The sequence below is a fragment of the Tachysurus fulvidraco genome, chromosome 12 (assembly GCF_022655615.1).
Source record: "Tachysurus fulvidraco isolate hzauxx_2018 chromosome 12, HZAU_PFXX_2.0, whole genome shotgun sequence".
Classification (NCBI taxonomy): domain Eukaryota; kingdom Metazoa; phylum Chordata; class Actinopteri; order Siluriformes; family Bagridae; genus Tachysurus; species Tachysurus fulvidraco.
This window is the reverse complement of record NC_062529.1, coordinates 10,769,767-10,786,330: the sequence shown is the minus strand read 5'-3', so window position 1 is coordinate 10,786,330 and position 16,564 is coordinate 10,769,767. Positions and strand designations below refer to the sequence as shown.

The following is a 16,564-nucleotide window of genomic DNA, read 5'->3' as shown; positions in this document are numbered from 1 at the left end:
TTCTCTACTGATACTGTGAATCTTGAACTTAATCAGGATCAGTATTGTCTGTACATGCACTTATATAGCAACATATACAGTACGTGTGGAATATAACAATTAGTTACAGATGTGCAAATAACCATGATAATTGTGACTGACTGTATTCGTATATAACAAAACTGTGTTGTTCTGAGGCTGAGCAGGAAGAACAGACACGACTTTGTGGCCTCGGTTTTTGTCACACACAATAATCCCACAAATCAGGTTATGTAGCGTTGGTTTCAGTCCGCACACAGAGCTGGAATTTGGAGATGGAGTAGGTGCAGGTCTACACTGTTTACTCATCTTTAACTACATGGCTGTTATGTGAGTAAGTCTGTGTGGAAGCTTTGATGAGGTGACTACAAACCAAATGTTTGTTTGTTCAGTAGATGCTTTCAATAAACACCAGTGTAATGGTGCAGGAAGTGGACACTCTCCCCTCTAAGCTTCCTGTTAACGTGATCAAGCCGGAGATTGCATCTTTTCCTTTTAATCCTGCATGTGTGTAAATAGCAGCACTGCTTTATTGTATTTATAAACTTCCCTGCGATGTATGGCAGCTACATTCCGGCAACACAGAACATATAAAGAACTTACCTTGACATTTCTTACTCTCACCACTTTGTCCTCCACCTGTACAGCTATTCTCCCTCCATCCACTCTTTCCCTGAAGGACAAGACAGAAGAAAGTGATAATTTGACATTTACATTTCTTGGATTTAGTCAACAGCCTTATCCAGAGTGACTTACATTTTATTTTCATTTATAGAACTGAGCAACTGATGATTAAGGGCCTTGCTTTAGGGACCCAGCAGTGGCAGCTTGGTGGGAATGGGATTCAAACTCATGACCTTCTGATCAGTAATCTAAAACCTTAAACACTAGTCTAACACATCCCACATGACATCTGATATAACATCAAAAAGTACGTATTTAAACCAAGACCATGACTTTCTGTTCGTTCCAAAGCAAACTGCACAACACTTGTATGCTACTAGACAGGTGAAGATTTAGATTGAAGCACCTTTACATTCTAACACGATGCTGTTTCCAGAGAAGGGATAAACAGACCAATTTTTAAAAGTGTGCAGTTGTTGATGTGGAGGTTTTCCTGTGAGGAGAGATGTATATTTAGCCGCTTATAAAGGAGACTTCAGTGTCAGCACTTAACGCTTGTGTGGTGTTCAGGTCACATTGAGCAGTTCTCTCATTTGTTGGAAATTATCTGCATTTGCAGATACATTATTGGGAGCTGTATTTGATAGCCATTGACTGCAATAACCTTTTGTTTCTCATTTCTATATATTTCTATATAATCAATCGGTTCAAAATAATAAACATTAATTGAAACATTGCTCCATTTCTATTTTTACTTTATTTACAGTAGGCCAACAAGGTTTAAATACAGTATGATTTCATACACAAACTATAACATTTTCACAAAAATAAATAACACTTTCGATATGTTTATTGTTTGAGAGTGAGATAAGGACGAAAAGTGTAAAAGAAATCATTCCATTGTTATTGTTATTTACAACATGCCAAGTGGAGTTACTTAATGATTGGAGTATGCTTGTTAACCCACTACACCAGACAGATTCAGACAAATTTCTCATATTCATAACTACAAACATTTTCTATTTGTTCAAATTAGTTACTGAATACTAGGCTTTAAACAAACTTTACGGAGATAAGCCAAAATAAAATGCTTTTACTTTAAAAGGCAATAGTCTTGAAATTACTCCCGAGGGATCTAAAGTCAGGAGTTGACTCTATGCAGACGAGTCAAAACAGCGTGAACTGGTTCGTATCTGAGACTCGACTCTCTACTCCTGTTATGCTGCACTGCAAACTCAGAGTGTGTCAAACAGATATGAAAACAGATTAATGTACAACTCCATGAGCTGCACAGCTGAGGGAAAGCAGACTTGGTGTGTGTGTGTGTGCGTGTGTGTGTGTGTGAGTGAGAGAGAGAGAGAGAGAGAGAGAGAGAGAGCGAATGAGTGAGAGAGAAAGAGAGAGAGCGAGAGAGACAGAGTGAGAGAGCTAGCACAGCTGTGTGTGCATTCCAGCTGTTCCAGACTGATGCAAGAGATTGAAATCTGAAGTCCATCCCAAAACTGGGTCAGTATAAATTCTTAAATGCTGATTTTTAATTTGTTTAAAAGCTGTTCAGGTCTGTAGTGTGTATCAGAGCAAGGATTTAATTTATACCCCACAATCAGTACCAACAGATTTCCCTTTCTGTGCCAACCCTAAAGGCAGCCCTGCCTAAAACCTCAGCAGCCTGCCTTCTCATCTCCATGTCATGAGGAAGATTTATAAGAAGACTCGCGCATCAAAACCTGTTCTGAAGAACATAATATAAACCAAGATATCTGTGCAAGATTTCCATACAGTCTTTGCTTCTGACAGAACTGTGTGCTTCTGTGTTAGCAGCACTAGCTTTAGATCATGTAATGGGTTTTGGTTCTCTCTCTGTTCTTCCTATAACTGTCTTTCTCTTGTTTCTGGTTAGCTGGTGAAAACTTGCTGGAAGGATTGCGGAACTTATTTATCTTGCGGTTTATTTAACAGCTGAATACACTTCTGTTCAGCTTCACTTCTAAGCTAATTTAAATGTAAGCGTCTGCCAAATAAATTAATCGCAAATGTCAATGAACCACAACAGAAGCCACAACATCTAAAAAAATGTGGTTTTGTTTTCGACAAACATAGGAAGTACTGAAAAGCAGGAAGCAGATCCTATTGTCACTGTGCTCTATATAAAACTAGGCTTATTATAAAGACACGTCTATTTGCATAACAGGAACAGTAAGACACGAGGTCATCCTTTGTCATGGATAGACAGTTTGTGGGGACATTTAAATGTTAACGCTGCTGAAACATACAGATTGATCTGACTCGGGTCGAGCCGGTAGACCAACTTTTAGTTTCCACTGATCCATAAATGTTTGATGTTGAAGCAGCAATTTGAAAACTCTTCTCTCTCCTTTCTACCAGCACTATACGGCTTGCAAAGATCTAACAGCTATCTACCGGTTTGACCAGCCGGGGGACGGTCAGACCAAGCATGATTTTCCAGCAGTTGAGACCTCTAACCCCAGGCGCAGTAAAAATCCTATCTGCTGGTACAGTAGTATTAGGAGTTGGGATAAAATGAAATGTGTGTTCTTTTTAGACTGAGCTGGAAATGGCCTTCACCCCCAGAGTCAGTCTCAACCCAACATCCTGCAGTAATTTAGCTCATGCTGGTGGGTGGAGCAAAGCTACCCCATGTCTGAGGTAATAGGGCTGGTGGGGGGGGGGGGGGGTGAATTAAGCACATTTTCCAACAATATAATAAAGTAGCATGCAATTGCGTCTATAACGTAAACAAGACCTACATTTATATGCAGTGGACCTCGAATTTAATAACAAATATTTGCCGATATAAAAAAAACCTAACATTTACACCCATTTTACTTATAAAATAAATACATAAAACACTTCATGTTTAAGACAAAACGTTAAAAGGAAACAGAGCTTTAGCTGTTTTGATATCAAGAGGCAAGAAGAGGAACCGAGTCGTTGAGTCAACTCCAATTCCCACACATAGCAACACCAGCAACAAAAGCTCTCCCGCACTTTTAACAATAATATCGTTAATAAAGTACAACAGCATTGGCGTTAACACAACAGGGCTTTCTTTCTGACTTACCTTGAGTTTAGAGGACGGACTCGAATTGCGACTTTCACGTTTGCCATTGAGGTTTTAAGCAGGACGGAGGAATTGAAATAAAGCGTCGAGTCAGAGTCTATATGTAGTTAACTGGCAGCTGAGAAACTGTACATCCTGATCAAATGGTGGTCGTCGACGGTGAGAGTTAAAATCCATGATGTTTATGGCAGTGAAGGAAAAAGCAGAAGAGCTGTTAGAGAAACTAGACTGAAGCTGAAACAGGAGACCCAGGAGGAGGGAGGAGATCACAGGCTGTGTAGCCAACCATGTGCTCACTATACACTAATAATAAATAAGCTACAGCCAAGTTTACTAAATGGCTCTTAAGTGCATTTCTTTAACTGAAGTTTGCTGAACTGTCCGCGTATATGAATAATATGAAAAAAAAAGCAGATGCAATAGATTCCCAAATATGCTTCATTTTTTTTTCAAACTTTTTCAAAGTTTGCATCTATAATATTGCATTAATCGAGTTCAACTGAAAACAAACTCAAACTTCACTTTAAAAAATAAAAAATAATTCATTCATCTTCAGTGACCTCAATATCCTGGTCATGGCTCTGAAGCCTATACCCAAGAAAAAGACAGACAGGCGCGCGCGCGCGCACACACACGCACACACACACACACACACAGACAGACACACACGCAGGACACAGACACACACGCAGGACACAGACACACACAGCTTATTCTAATGTCTGCATTTTTCATTGTCACCGTTTGTTTTGTTTGTAAGCTGGTGAAATAAAGATGTATACCATGCAAATAAACAAATGACTAAATAATTAAATTTTAATATTAAACAGTTTAAAACCAACTGATGACATTAAGTCCAACATGAACCACATGTTCATTAAAATGTATTCCAAAGCATTCTAAGCAACAGACATTTATGCATAAAAAGAAATACATTTAGAGAAGGGATAATATCTCACAACCAGATGCACAAAATAAAGCTTAAACGTGATTAAGTGTCTATCAATGCAATTTTCTGTTCACATCATTTTAAGCCTAGCTATATTATTTTCACAGGTAGGTGCATTACACAAAACATGTCCCCTGCACCTCTGAGCTGAACTTATGTATATTTTAGATATGTGCATTCATAATCATAATATCTGCAGATAAGTTATATACACAATATGGTAAAAAGTGGATACCTGACGATCACACCTGTATGTAGTTCACACCCGTATGGAAACAGAGCTCCAACCTCACACACTAAACACCTGTGAAATGAGGACCTCCTCAACTGACTTAACCTACACTCATGCTCTTGAAGATGACTGGGCAAATCTCAATATCTACATGTAAATCTGGTGGAAAACCACAAACATGCGTATTAGTTCTGTAATGGAAATTTCAAGAGTGTGATGAGGTGCACAAACTTTTGCCCATATAGTATACTTCAGTCTCAAATATCTAAGCGACTCTTCCGTTAACATTTGGAAGGATTATTTAATCTTAATCATAAAAAACACAGATACTAAAAGAGGAAAAGTAGTAATTGAGGTACAATTACTGTTTTGAAGTTCAAATTCTATACTATTTTTCCTCCAGCCAATCAGAATTCATTACTGTATCTGTCTTGAAGTCATGTACAAGATGCAAACTGGAGAATTTGGGGCTTAATGTCAGTGAGGAGGTTCAAACTACATTTGCTTTGCAACAGAATATTGCCCAAAAAGGTAAAAAAATGCTTGTGGAGAATTAAGTATATAGTAAACTGAGTAAAATATGTGTAATCGTTTTAAAATGAAACACATGACGTCATCTCCGTTGTTTTCCTGTGTATATTTTTGCCATGTAATGCAGCTGTCTCCCTCTTTTGGTCACTGGGAGATCTGCAGTAAGTCATTAGATTTCACTAAAGGCACTGGTAAAGGAGAGGTTACACACAGCTTCTGAAAACTGGCGATGGATTCCTACAATGAAGCGAGAGAGAAATTATGATACTGTTTATGTGATTCTAAACAATGTTCATGAGCTGAGGTCTTTTATATGTATGTATGTATGTATGTACGAGACCATTACCACTGGAAAAGAGAACTCAGATAGTTTTGCCAAGTGAGAGCCCATTTCTTCCTTAGTCAGAAGGCCTTTCTCCATAAGCGTTTGAACAAAGAGCAGGTAGGTACATCTCTGTAAGGACAGATAAAAGAAAGTGTACTCTGACAGCTGTAACCACACATGAAATAAATATCTGCAGTGTTATGTTTACTTTTATCACTAGTCACCTGCAGGTCATTCGCATTGATGATGGCAGTAAGCGTAGGCTCAGTAAAGAGAAGGTGCAAAGTTACATGGGTAGAGGGAATACGAGTCCACAGAACAACCAACTCATTCAATAAAGACCCAACATCAGCAGCTTCCTTCACGTTACCCCCAGCTGGGGATACCAGGGGTAACTCTCCAGACACTATGCAAAAACCCACAAAATATTTAATTAGGAACACACACACACACACACACACTCACTCACTCACTCACCTAGCTTGCAGGCCAACAAGACAGTACAACGCAATAGCATCTGCTCAGCAATTGCAGACATGAACTGCAAATAGAACAAAGAAACTGGTAAACAGAAAATACATGATAAAATATTAAAATAGTAAATAAATTATAAATTAAAAAAAGTAATAATAGCTACAGAATACCAAGACGGTAAATGAGGGGAAACAGTTTTCACCTTTCTACATCTTAGTGTCTGTCCCACTTTGTCTAGCAGAGAGCTAATCTGCTGCACTGTAAGCACTTCCTCTTCAGATCTGGGTCCTACTGCAATGCTCAGCACCTCCTGAAATGAGCAGGTGTCCATGTATAATAATAAACAAACTGACAAAAAAAATTATTTAATGCAGGAAACCTTCCTCAATTCATAAACACACAAGATTTTAATAACCACTATTGTACCAGTACCCATACATGTATTTAATCACAGCATATAATAATCATTAGCAACAGTGAATATCCTGTGTCTGTACCTTTAACTCAATAATAACATCAGATGCCAGTGGACCTTTGTGAGAGCAATCTTGTGGGCATGAGGACCCAGCATCTGGCCCTGAGGAGCTCTTCTGTGTCTGCACACTCTTGCCAGATCCTCCTCCGTCCACAGACGCGGTGCTTGTAGGACAAGGCACATTCTTCATCACACGCTCGAAAGTACTTTTCCACTCCCTCTTTATAAGAGCTATAGAGAAGCATATGCATATATAATTCTAGAATTGTACTACACAGAGATCATGTCACATTATATATCCCAGTGAAATCACTGAGTGCTCCAGTACAGTACTTGTGATATTTGAGGAGAGCCAGCTGCAGGCTTTCTCAGTTGCCAGTCGTGTGGTGATGTGCTCAGATGTTGTCAGAACCTGCAAGAAGTTCTGTTTAGGGAATCTGGAGTGTCATTAGAAAGAACAAATCCTAAATGAGGAAACTTACAGCTTGAGACGTCTCATCAGGCAAAAGAACCCTTACAGCTCTTGGTGCATTCTCACTGCAAAACCTAGTACAGGAGGCACAAGCAGAAGTCAAGGAAGAAAAAAATATAAAAACACAAGACTTTCTCACTTTTGATTGACTATAAAAGTACCAAAGCTTACCTTGTGGCTCTCTCCAGGGCCTGCATGGCTGCATCACAAATCATAGCACAGATCGAGTCATTCAGCTTGGCTGCATTAACGCCATCTGAACCCAAACCATCCCTGAGAGACTTCTCTCCACCCTGCACCAGCTGAGTCACCAGTGTGGCCCTGATTTACACACATGCACACAATTATAAACAGTATGCAAATAAAAGTGTAAGGCATAAATCTAACAAAACAACAGATATTCACACAGAATATACATAATATGAGCAAAAAGAATCTAGACTGACTTGATGTGTTTGACACAGTTAGATCCAACACGTTCAGCCACAAACTCCACAGTACGTTTAAGTGAAGGAGGCTGATTATGGAAAAAGGCCTGCTCCAGATCCAGCTACAAAAAAAATGACATGAAAATGCTCCATTTATAAAGTAACCTATAAGTAAGTGTTGCATATTTATTTTTCTGCCTGGATGCACCTAAGCAAAAAACTGGAGACACGTTTGTTCAGTCTTGTTCATTTTAATTACTAATTCAAAAATACACCAGTAATTAAAAAAAGCTGTATTACCTGTAGTTTCTGCTGAGTGATGGTGGTGGAAGGACCTCTGGGTTCAGCAGATGTAGGCGTGATCTTGCGGATCAGGCCTCCAGTCTTGGAAGCACTTCCTGACACAAAGGCTGCCAACAGCTTGCGAAATTCACCTGGTTAACAATTTTCAACAAAACACTCAATATATAATTGTCAACATAACATGACTGTTTTGGTTCCTCATTCGTAGACAATACTATAGAGCTTCCCCTCACCTAAATATGGGCAGCAGGTATAGAGAAGCTGTTGATCCACTAAAGGCAGATTGTCCTGAGAAGAAAATATACCGGTACTTACTACTTTGTCAGTATTGAAACTGTATTTCTAAACAGACATGTAACAGAAATTTGCCTGCTAAAGAAATAATAAAGTCAGTCCGATCAGCCTCTGTGCTATGATCATCAAGGCATTTAAAGCAAAAAAAAAAAAAAAAAAAAAGTAGAAATAGTGAAATATGAGTATTTATTTATTTACTCACCAACCCTTGACTGCTAGTGTGATTCCCCAAGTCCTCTAGTTCTTGCACACTGATGCTAAACAACAGATCCTCTGGAAAGACTGGAATCTAGAGTCAGACTGTGGATATTAGTCTAGTCCCATATTAAAAATAAGTCATTTTGTGTGCATTTTTACACTAATGATGTCTAATTATTGACATCAATAGGTATTTTTTTTAATACTTAGTAGTATTGATTAGAACTGAGGTTGATTATCAGATTTCTGCAAAAAATTATTTGGGGGGAAAAAAACTTGTGTGATGTATTTTTTAGATAAAATTAATGAACATTGTTGTTCTCAAAGCCTACATAAAAGTGTAAAATTGAAATACAGAAAAATTATAGACTCTTTCCAAAGATGTTATATAAAAGTTTGGACAAAAAAAATCATTCCTCTGAAACACAGAAAAATATATGGCCAAATAATGGGGAACCTACGCCACCTAACGGACAAAAACGTCCAGAAGGTGTTAATGTGCGTTTCAAGTCAATTTAGTGCAATTTTTCTTACCTGGAAAAGCCAACCCAGCACTGCCACCAACAACATCTGGTTCAAGTAATACTGCTCTCCAACGTTACCCAACCTCATCCTCCTAACACAAACACACGTACGGTCAGGACATTTACAAATACAAAATGAATGATGTGTGTTGCATGTGACAAACCTGTAGATTTGAAGCAGGAATCCCAGAGCAGACCTGTAGCAGGGTAGAAATGGGCCGGTGTAGTCCAGCATGGAGAGGAACTCAACCAGCCAGGGAACAGTAAGCACAGTGCGCTTCATACGCACACAACTCGTCAACAATGCAGACACATCCAGCACTGGGGCGCTCTGGAAAACACACAGGGAAAAAATAATCATTCACTAACGGATGCATTTTAACCCCCTGCATTGTAAGACCTCTTAATAAATCTGGTTAAGAAACGTCTCAGTCATACTTTGAAGATGCATCTACCTTACTGCGCAGAGCAATGGCAGCCTCCCGGATCTCTTTGGACGGTGCCTCAGAGGTCTGGTAGGGCATAAAGGAAATTAACCCCAGGAACTTGGCAAGAAGTCGAGCCACAAGGAGTACTGAAGAGAATCGTTGCTTCTCATCCTATAGACAGGAAGACATTAGGAGAGGTGAGATTCAGCACTTATTCCAAGCCAAACGTAGTAGCTTTAAGAATGGATTCATTTGCTGAATCAGCTAAATCTTGAACAGATTTTGCTACATTAGTTCTCTCTCAATGGTAAACAGTTTTAAAGGCTAAACATATAAAACTATTAATGACAAAAAAAAACCCTAAACAATAGTTTCTGCTATTTGGCTACTTATATAATCTTTTGAACTTAATGGAGTAAAGACATAATTTAGATTTATTTTTATATTTTCTGTATCTCATTTTATACAACTGAGTAATTAAGGGTTAAGGGCCTTGCTCAGGGGCCCAGCTTTAGCAGCTTGGCGAACCAGGGATTGAAACTCACAACCTACCGATTAAACCACAAAGCTACCAGAACCTGTGCTTGTACATTACAAATGTGCATAATTGCATATTTTTAGCAAAACAGCAAAAAAAAATCAAGCCTCAAAAAAGAAAATACTAAACATGAGGGATATAAATATTTTAGAATTACATTGCAAATAATGTTTCGGTGAATAATTAAAATAAATGTAAACAAATTTGTTGTTGAACTCGTGCAGTTACACGACTGCTATAAAATTCTTTCCGAGCCACAGAGAGCACTTTTAATATTCTTCTTTATATAGTAACATGGTCTGAACCTGCTGTTCCATGTCTCCATCTCCCTCCACTTCTCCTGTGGTTGACGAGCTGTCAGGGCCTAGAATAGACACCTCATTCAACTGGAGCAGCTGCTGACACAAACCATCCTTCAGGTGTTGGTTCAACTGGCAGCTAGGTCAGAGACGAGGAGTAAGACAAGTGGATATTGTGCAGGAAATCTCAATACAACAGTGCTGAATATTTTTTGATTAATCATGGGTCATAAAACAGAGCAGGTCGAGAGAATAATACTAAATACTAAAATGTTCTCAAGAGTAAAAACACTTTTAAACATGTTAGAAACCATTTAATGAGCAAAGGAAATTTTTTACAAATTAATTGGAATATTTGAACTAACCGGTAAACCAATAAATACCCAAAAATTCTGTATCGCTCAAGACGACAGCAATGTGATTGCTACTTTAGTTAAATAATACAGGTTAGCTGTAACAGACTTAATGTTAGACAGATTCAGGCAATACAATGTAAACGCAGATTCTGTGCTTGACCCGTGCAAATGTATACAACTGTATATTTTTAGCAATATATCAAAACTCAAGCCTCTAAGAAAGAAAATGTTACACATACACAATTTATATTACACCATAAAAAGACAAAATGAAAAAAGAAAAAAACAGCATGACTGTGTAATTTTACCAGCTAGCTGCCTGTAGGAAATCTCTGAAGAACTCCTGGTGTCCAGGGAAAGAAGGTGGAGGGCAAGGGCCACTTAGAGCCTGCGGCTGGATCAGACGCTCTTGCAGTCGCTTCAGCCTCCCCAGGCTGTCTGCCCCCACCATGCCCAGCAGATCTGCATCCGGAGCATCACCAGGAGAGCTGAGCTCCATATGACCTTTACACATCTAAAGAAAGAATGAGCAGTGAATGCCTGCAGGCCAACTGTGCAATCTCCATGTAAGAAAAACCCGTCGGTTTTACCTGAACCAGCTGCTTCTGGAAAAGTCTGGCAAAGTGGCAGTGGATTCCTGCTGCGCTTAATTGATTGACTATTCCCCTGTAGGAAAAATGTGAGCAGGATCATACGTTAGAAAGCATTATCATGGAGTTTCCTAAAGGAAATATTTACACAAACGGCTCAGCCACCTCACCTGACCCGGTGGCCTAAAGCTGCCTGAAACTCCCATCCTGGCTCCTTATGATAATCTGCCCATTCTCTCAGCAGCTCATAAAAATTATCTCTGTAACAGCAGATGAATACACGGATTCATAAGGGTAACATGATCCTGTTGTAACGACACAAATCGAGTACACTGTATATATCGTGAACCTTTGTTTCTTAAAGATGTGGAAGGCCTTGTCACTGCTGAAGTTATTGCGGTTGTCGGTGGCTGGCTGGAAAGGCACCGTATGAATAAAGGTGGTGTGGCTGGGAATTACCTAGAGTGCCATTAAAGACAAAGAGGAGCTGAGTTTGAAAGCATGTACTCTAGTAACAGCGACAATGTGAAGTAAGCAACATGAAATTACAATGAAATGGTTTATTTTGCAATAGTCAATAAAAGTTTTTTTTCCCCACTTCGTATTAAACCTAATTAACAGAAAAAAATATAGAATATGAATATGATAAAGAATGAAATGAATATGATATGATAAAGAATATGAATAAAAACAGCATAACTTCTGGATTGTAAACCTTAGCTGTGCAGATATCTTGAGCTTGTGCCAGACGATCACGTAAGGCTGGAGAGAAAGTGGCAACTCTTTCGTTCTCTGCCAGAAGACGCAGAGTGCAGCGATCCAGGTGTGAAAGCAAACTAAAACCAAAGAAGTCAAAAATAGGACCAATCAGCACCAAGGCAAGGCAGACTACATAAAAGCAAAGCCCAGATACATAGATAAACACTCACTTAAACTGTTTCTCCATAACTCGCACGGCAAAATACACACAGCTGTGGACATTTCCCAGATAAGTTCTCTCGAGGAAATCTGCAAGATGATGACATTCTTGTATAAGTGGGAAGGACAACATGTTTATGCAGGATTAAGAAATGGCTGAGAGATACAAGCACAACAATAACCTGTCTCTCTTTCACACACACTGGGACACATTTCTGTAGGCTCAGAGGCTGACAAACTCCATGAAGTCAGCAGCTGCAGCACAAAGAACAGCTCCAGGAACACACATGGCACCAAGTTCTCTATAATGAAGGAAGCAGCAACAACAACAAATAAAAATCCACCAAAATCTCATTGCAATTATATTAATTAGTGCTTAGATCAAATTTGTTATCACAGAATCAAAATAATAGTTTTGTTTTAAACAGATTTGTTTATGTGTTTGTATAAGGAAGTAAGTAAGTATGTGAGCTCATGAAATAAGTTGAAAGCTGTTGAGCTTTTCAGATCTGATTACTGACTCAACACTCTGAAATGGAAATGACCATAAAAGTGGTTTAAAAAAATTGGATTCTTGCTCTATATTTGGGTTAAATAATCTGCTGAACAAATAAAAATGTAAAGTGAAACTCAAAAAAACTTCAATCATTTAATACCATTCATTGTTTTTTAAAACATTAAAAAAAAAGGTGTTTTTAACATTGTGTTTTATCTGCAGCACTTTCTGGTAGTAGCTCACCTGAAATGCATGTGCAGTACAGCTCAGCTAGAATATCAAGCTCTGGTGTATGAGTCACTTTAGTGGGGTCAGGGCAAGGTGTCTGGACATCCTGAGTCACCTTTGAGCCTGACCTCGATATTGATTTAGTGGGAGTGCAAACATTTGCACTGGGCTTCAGTGGACTGCTGCTCTGCTGTGCAATTTTAGACCTGGAAAAAAAAGGGGGGACGAAGGCACAGTGACATTCAACACACAGAGAAAAAAGATAGCTGGGAATTTTATAAATATATTCTCATGTGGTAGAAATAATACCTTTCTTTCTTTAGTAGCTCCCTCTCTTCTTGCAGACAAAGTGAGCTCCCTGTACTCTGCCCAGTTCCTGTGGCCTCTGGAATGGAAGGAGGACTGCATGGCTTGCTGAGGGGTGTGGAGGTAAAGCAGCTCTTAGGTTTAGAGTTTGGTCGCTCCGCACTTACTGGTGTTGGGTTGATGCGCCGTGAAGGTCTTGTTGCTCTAAACACATTCAGAAACATCACAATTTCACTATAAATCTAAAATGTCAGTCGTGGATGCTTTTTTTTTGGGGTGAAAAAATGACCATTAATGACACATCCTCTGTATTGTGACACTACTATAATAAACTTACTAAAATAAGTACCATCACTACAGCCTTTCATTAAAAACCTTCAAAGTGCACAAAGAGAAAGAATTAACTTTCAAGTCACTCACATGGGGGTGGCATGAGACACACTCACTGGGGGAAAGTCCTCCAAATTGTTAAAGTTAAGCTCTACTTGTGTAGGTGGTGACACTGGGTCATTAGTCCTCCCTCCACTTCTTTCCTTCCTTGCTGTAACATCACAGCTGCCAGCCTCCACAGAATGACCACTGCGTGCTGCAGTCTGACGATTTGACGAAGACGCTCCAAACCCGCTACCTCTCCTGCGCCCTCGGTGAGGCTGAAATGTAGGACTGGCCTGAGTGTCTGGAGGTGATGTCATAAAGTCAGCAAGACAGGGGCGCTGAGAAGATCGACGTTCAGAAGTCATGTGTCTTGGGGCTGAACTCCATCCTGAGCTAAATGATGGGCTGCTGAAAGCACTTATTCCTGTAAGACTCGGAGAGGCCATCAGCGGACTGTCCTGCTCGTTCGGATGGTCCAGGTGCGATGTGGAGGGAGCAGGCGAGAAGAGCTGGACTCGGCTGCCACTGCGGGAACCTTGGCTCGCTGATGCTCTGTTTGCTGCTCTCCGCTCGCTAGATGATCCATGGGCTCTGAGGGACCTGGTGCTGCTAGTTGTCTTGGCTGGAGTGCTGGGGCCATGAGTCAGAGAGTTACTGCTCTGATCCCTCAAGAAATTCAGGAGGAATGGAACAAACTCCTGCTTCCTGACAGTTAAAAGCAGATCTTGGTCTCTGCTACAGTCCTGAAATGATAAAGAAGTAAAAACTTTGTATAATAATAATAATAATAATAATAATAATAATAATAATAATACATAAAACTAACTATATCATGGAACTTTAGAAAGACCTGAACTATAAAATAATATCAAACTCTATAACAGTTATATACATATAAATAAATAAATAAACAAACAAACAAACAAACACACACACACACACACACACACACACACACAGACACACAGAGTAATACAGAGCAAAGCTGCTCACATAAACATTTGATTATTATAATAAACATATGGTTTTCTATATTCTGTGTCGAATATGGTACTTTTGGTGTATAAAATAGAGAATTTCCCTCACTAACTAATCCCTAACTAACTCGGTGTGTGTGTGTGTGTGTGTGTGTGTGTGTGTGTGTGTGTGTGTGTGTGTGTGTGTGTGTGTGTGTGTGGAAACGGCGTGACAAACACAAACACAGCCTGCTGTAGATTTAGGTGCTTGTTGCTAACTGAAGTTGAGAAGAATCTAGAGCCATGTTTCTTTTCTGCTATGCGATGAGAATACCGTTTTTATCTTACAAAGAACATAATAATGTCTCCCTTGTAAATACGAGATGGATTTCTTACACTTTGTCCTTGCAGCCAGTTCAAAGCTCTGCACAACTCCACGTCTCTCCGGAGCAACGATTCCAAAAGAGCCGCCATTCTGTCTCGAGCAAAGTAATGAGAGAAACGAGAACAAACTTAATTTTCAAAATAAAAGTCCACGCTTCTTGTTTGTATGTGATGCTAGTTTATTTGTGTTTATATAGCTCCAGAAAACCACAATGCACCATGATTCAAATATATTTGTTATATAGCTCTTACATTTTTTTGATTTTTGAAATAGAATTGGATAAAATATCTTGTCATTGCAAGTACAATTAACAGGGTCTGTAACTTTTTTACTTTTTTTTTAATGTATACGCCATAATAAGAGTATCCTATGCGTGCTGTAAAGTAACATTATGGCAATGTAAAAAGTATAAACAGTGTTTGGCTGTAATATTGTAACACCTCAGAGGTGTAAGGAGCAACAAAACCCAACAGGACTGTAGATATGGAATATTCATCAAAACACAATGTATGTCCAGGGATTCCTAAGGCTCTGAAAGGATCATTTTTCTTTCTTATTTTTCAAGGAATACACAGAACAATACAGAACTCTAAATATATGATATAATATAATATAATATAATATAACATAACATAATATAATATAATATAATATAAACTCTATATATTGCTAAGATATACTTAGTTCTTATAGTCATTATCCAGACAAAATAAAATTAACTTTAATAACTGTTATCTAATCCTATGTAACTAACAACAACAACAACAACAACAACAACAATAATAATAATAATAAGAAGAAGAAGAAGAAGAAGAATTATAATAATAAATAAAAAACATAACTAGTGTTTCTTGTATAAATCAGTGTCATAACTTATATGCATTATACTTATATGTAAAAGATTTAAAAATGATTTATCACATTTTATCAGCGAGAAAGACCACATACAGTAGCCTACCTTACATGTATATATATACGTATATATATATATATATATATATATATATATATATATATATATATATATACGTATATGTATGTATATGTATACGTATATGTATATATATGTATTTTTCTAGTTCAAATAAAATAGTATACAAATACAAATACAAAGGCTAAGATTTTCCTTTTTTTTGTACTGTTACTGTTCCTGCATGTAAAACAATTGCACATTTTGTACATTGCATATGGGACAACTTTTTGAATCTGGCACACTCCTCAATCCAGAACATTTCAATCTACTTTATATTTGGGGGCTGTACCAGTATTTCTGACTGCATTTCAACAGGCTTTCAAAGAAGTTCTGAGACTAGATGACTTGCATGCTTGTCATCATACATCCTATCCTTAAACAACGAGGTTAAGTTTTAAAAATGTATAATTCATGATAAGCATTAAATTTCACAGGAACCAGCAGCTAGTTATGAGGTTATTCTGTTATACTGTTACTGTTATTACATGTAACATGATTGCACATTTTGTACATTATTTTTGCACAGATTAGGCCATGTTTTCATTCCACTGCAAGTTGGATAGATAGATAGATAGATAGATAGATAGATAGATAGATAGATAGATAGATAGATAGATAGATAGATAGATAGATAGATAGATAGATAGATAGATAGATAGATAGATAGAATTAAAAGTATTAAAAGTTAAAGTAATACATTTAAATGTAAAAAGTCCTTTGCAAATATGTTAATTGTTAAGGTGCAAGTCCTATGTACTGTATAGTATTGTGCATGAGACAAACTGAA

The 16,564-nt window shown here is 38.2% G+C and overlaps 2 protein-coding genes across 2 annotated transcripts in view; both read right to left on the bottom strand.

Annotated features, from left to right (window-relative positions):
• Positions 1 to 4,344, bottom strand: part of stard9 (StAR-related lipid transfer (START) domain containing 9) — a 36,392-nt gene extending 32,048 nt beyond the window's left edge. The window contains exons 1-2 of the mRNA XM_027172348.2: positions 3,725 to 4,344; positions 622 to 691 (exon numbers count right to left, since the gene is read on the bottom strand). Coding sequence (XP_027028149.2) covers positions 622 to 691; positions 3,725 to 3,771 — 117 coding nt within the window. The 5' untranslated portion in view covers positions 3,772 to 4,344. The remainder of the gene's footprint in view (positions 1 to 621; positions 692 to 3,724) is intronic.
• Positions 4,345 to 4,526: 182 nt separating this feature from the next.
• On the bottom strand, positions 4,527 to 14,950 carry cdan1 (codanin 1). The gene is made up of 28 exons (XM_027172766.2): positions 14,816 to 14,950; positions 13,509 to 14,206; positions 13,092 to 13,292; positions 12,798 to 12,988; positions 12,241 to 12,360; positions 12,070 to 12,148; positions 11,856 to 11,976; positions 11,490 to 11,599; positions 11,311 to 11,400; positions 11,141 to 11,216; positions 10,859 to 11,064; positions 10,201 to 10,333; positions 9,385 to 9,528; positions 9,094 to 9,260; positions 8,940 to 9,021; positions 8,410 to 8,496; positions 8,147 to 8,201; positions 7,911 to 8,044; positions 7,629 to 7,732; positions 7,354 to 7,503; positions 7,193 to 7,256; positions 7,044 to 7,122; positions 6,733 to 6,941; positions 6,438 to 6,545; positions 6,239 to 6,302; positions 5,986 to 6,167; positions 5,783 to 5,890; positions 4,527 to 5,673 (listed from the first exon to the last, which is right to left on the bottom strand). Exons 1-28 carry the CDS (start codon positions 14,891 to 14,893, stop codon positions 5,581 to 5,583), a joined length of 3,933 nt encoding a protein of 1,310 aa, XP_027028567.2. The 5' UTR covers positions 14,894 to 14,950; the 3' UTR covers positions 4,527 to 5,580.
• Between the last annotated feature and the right edge of the window lie 1,614 nt (positions 14,951 to 16,564).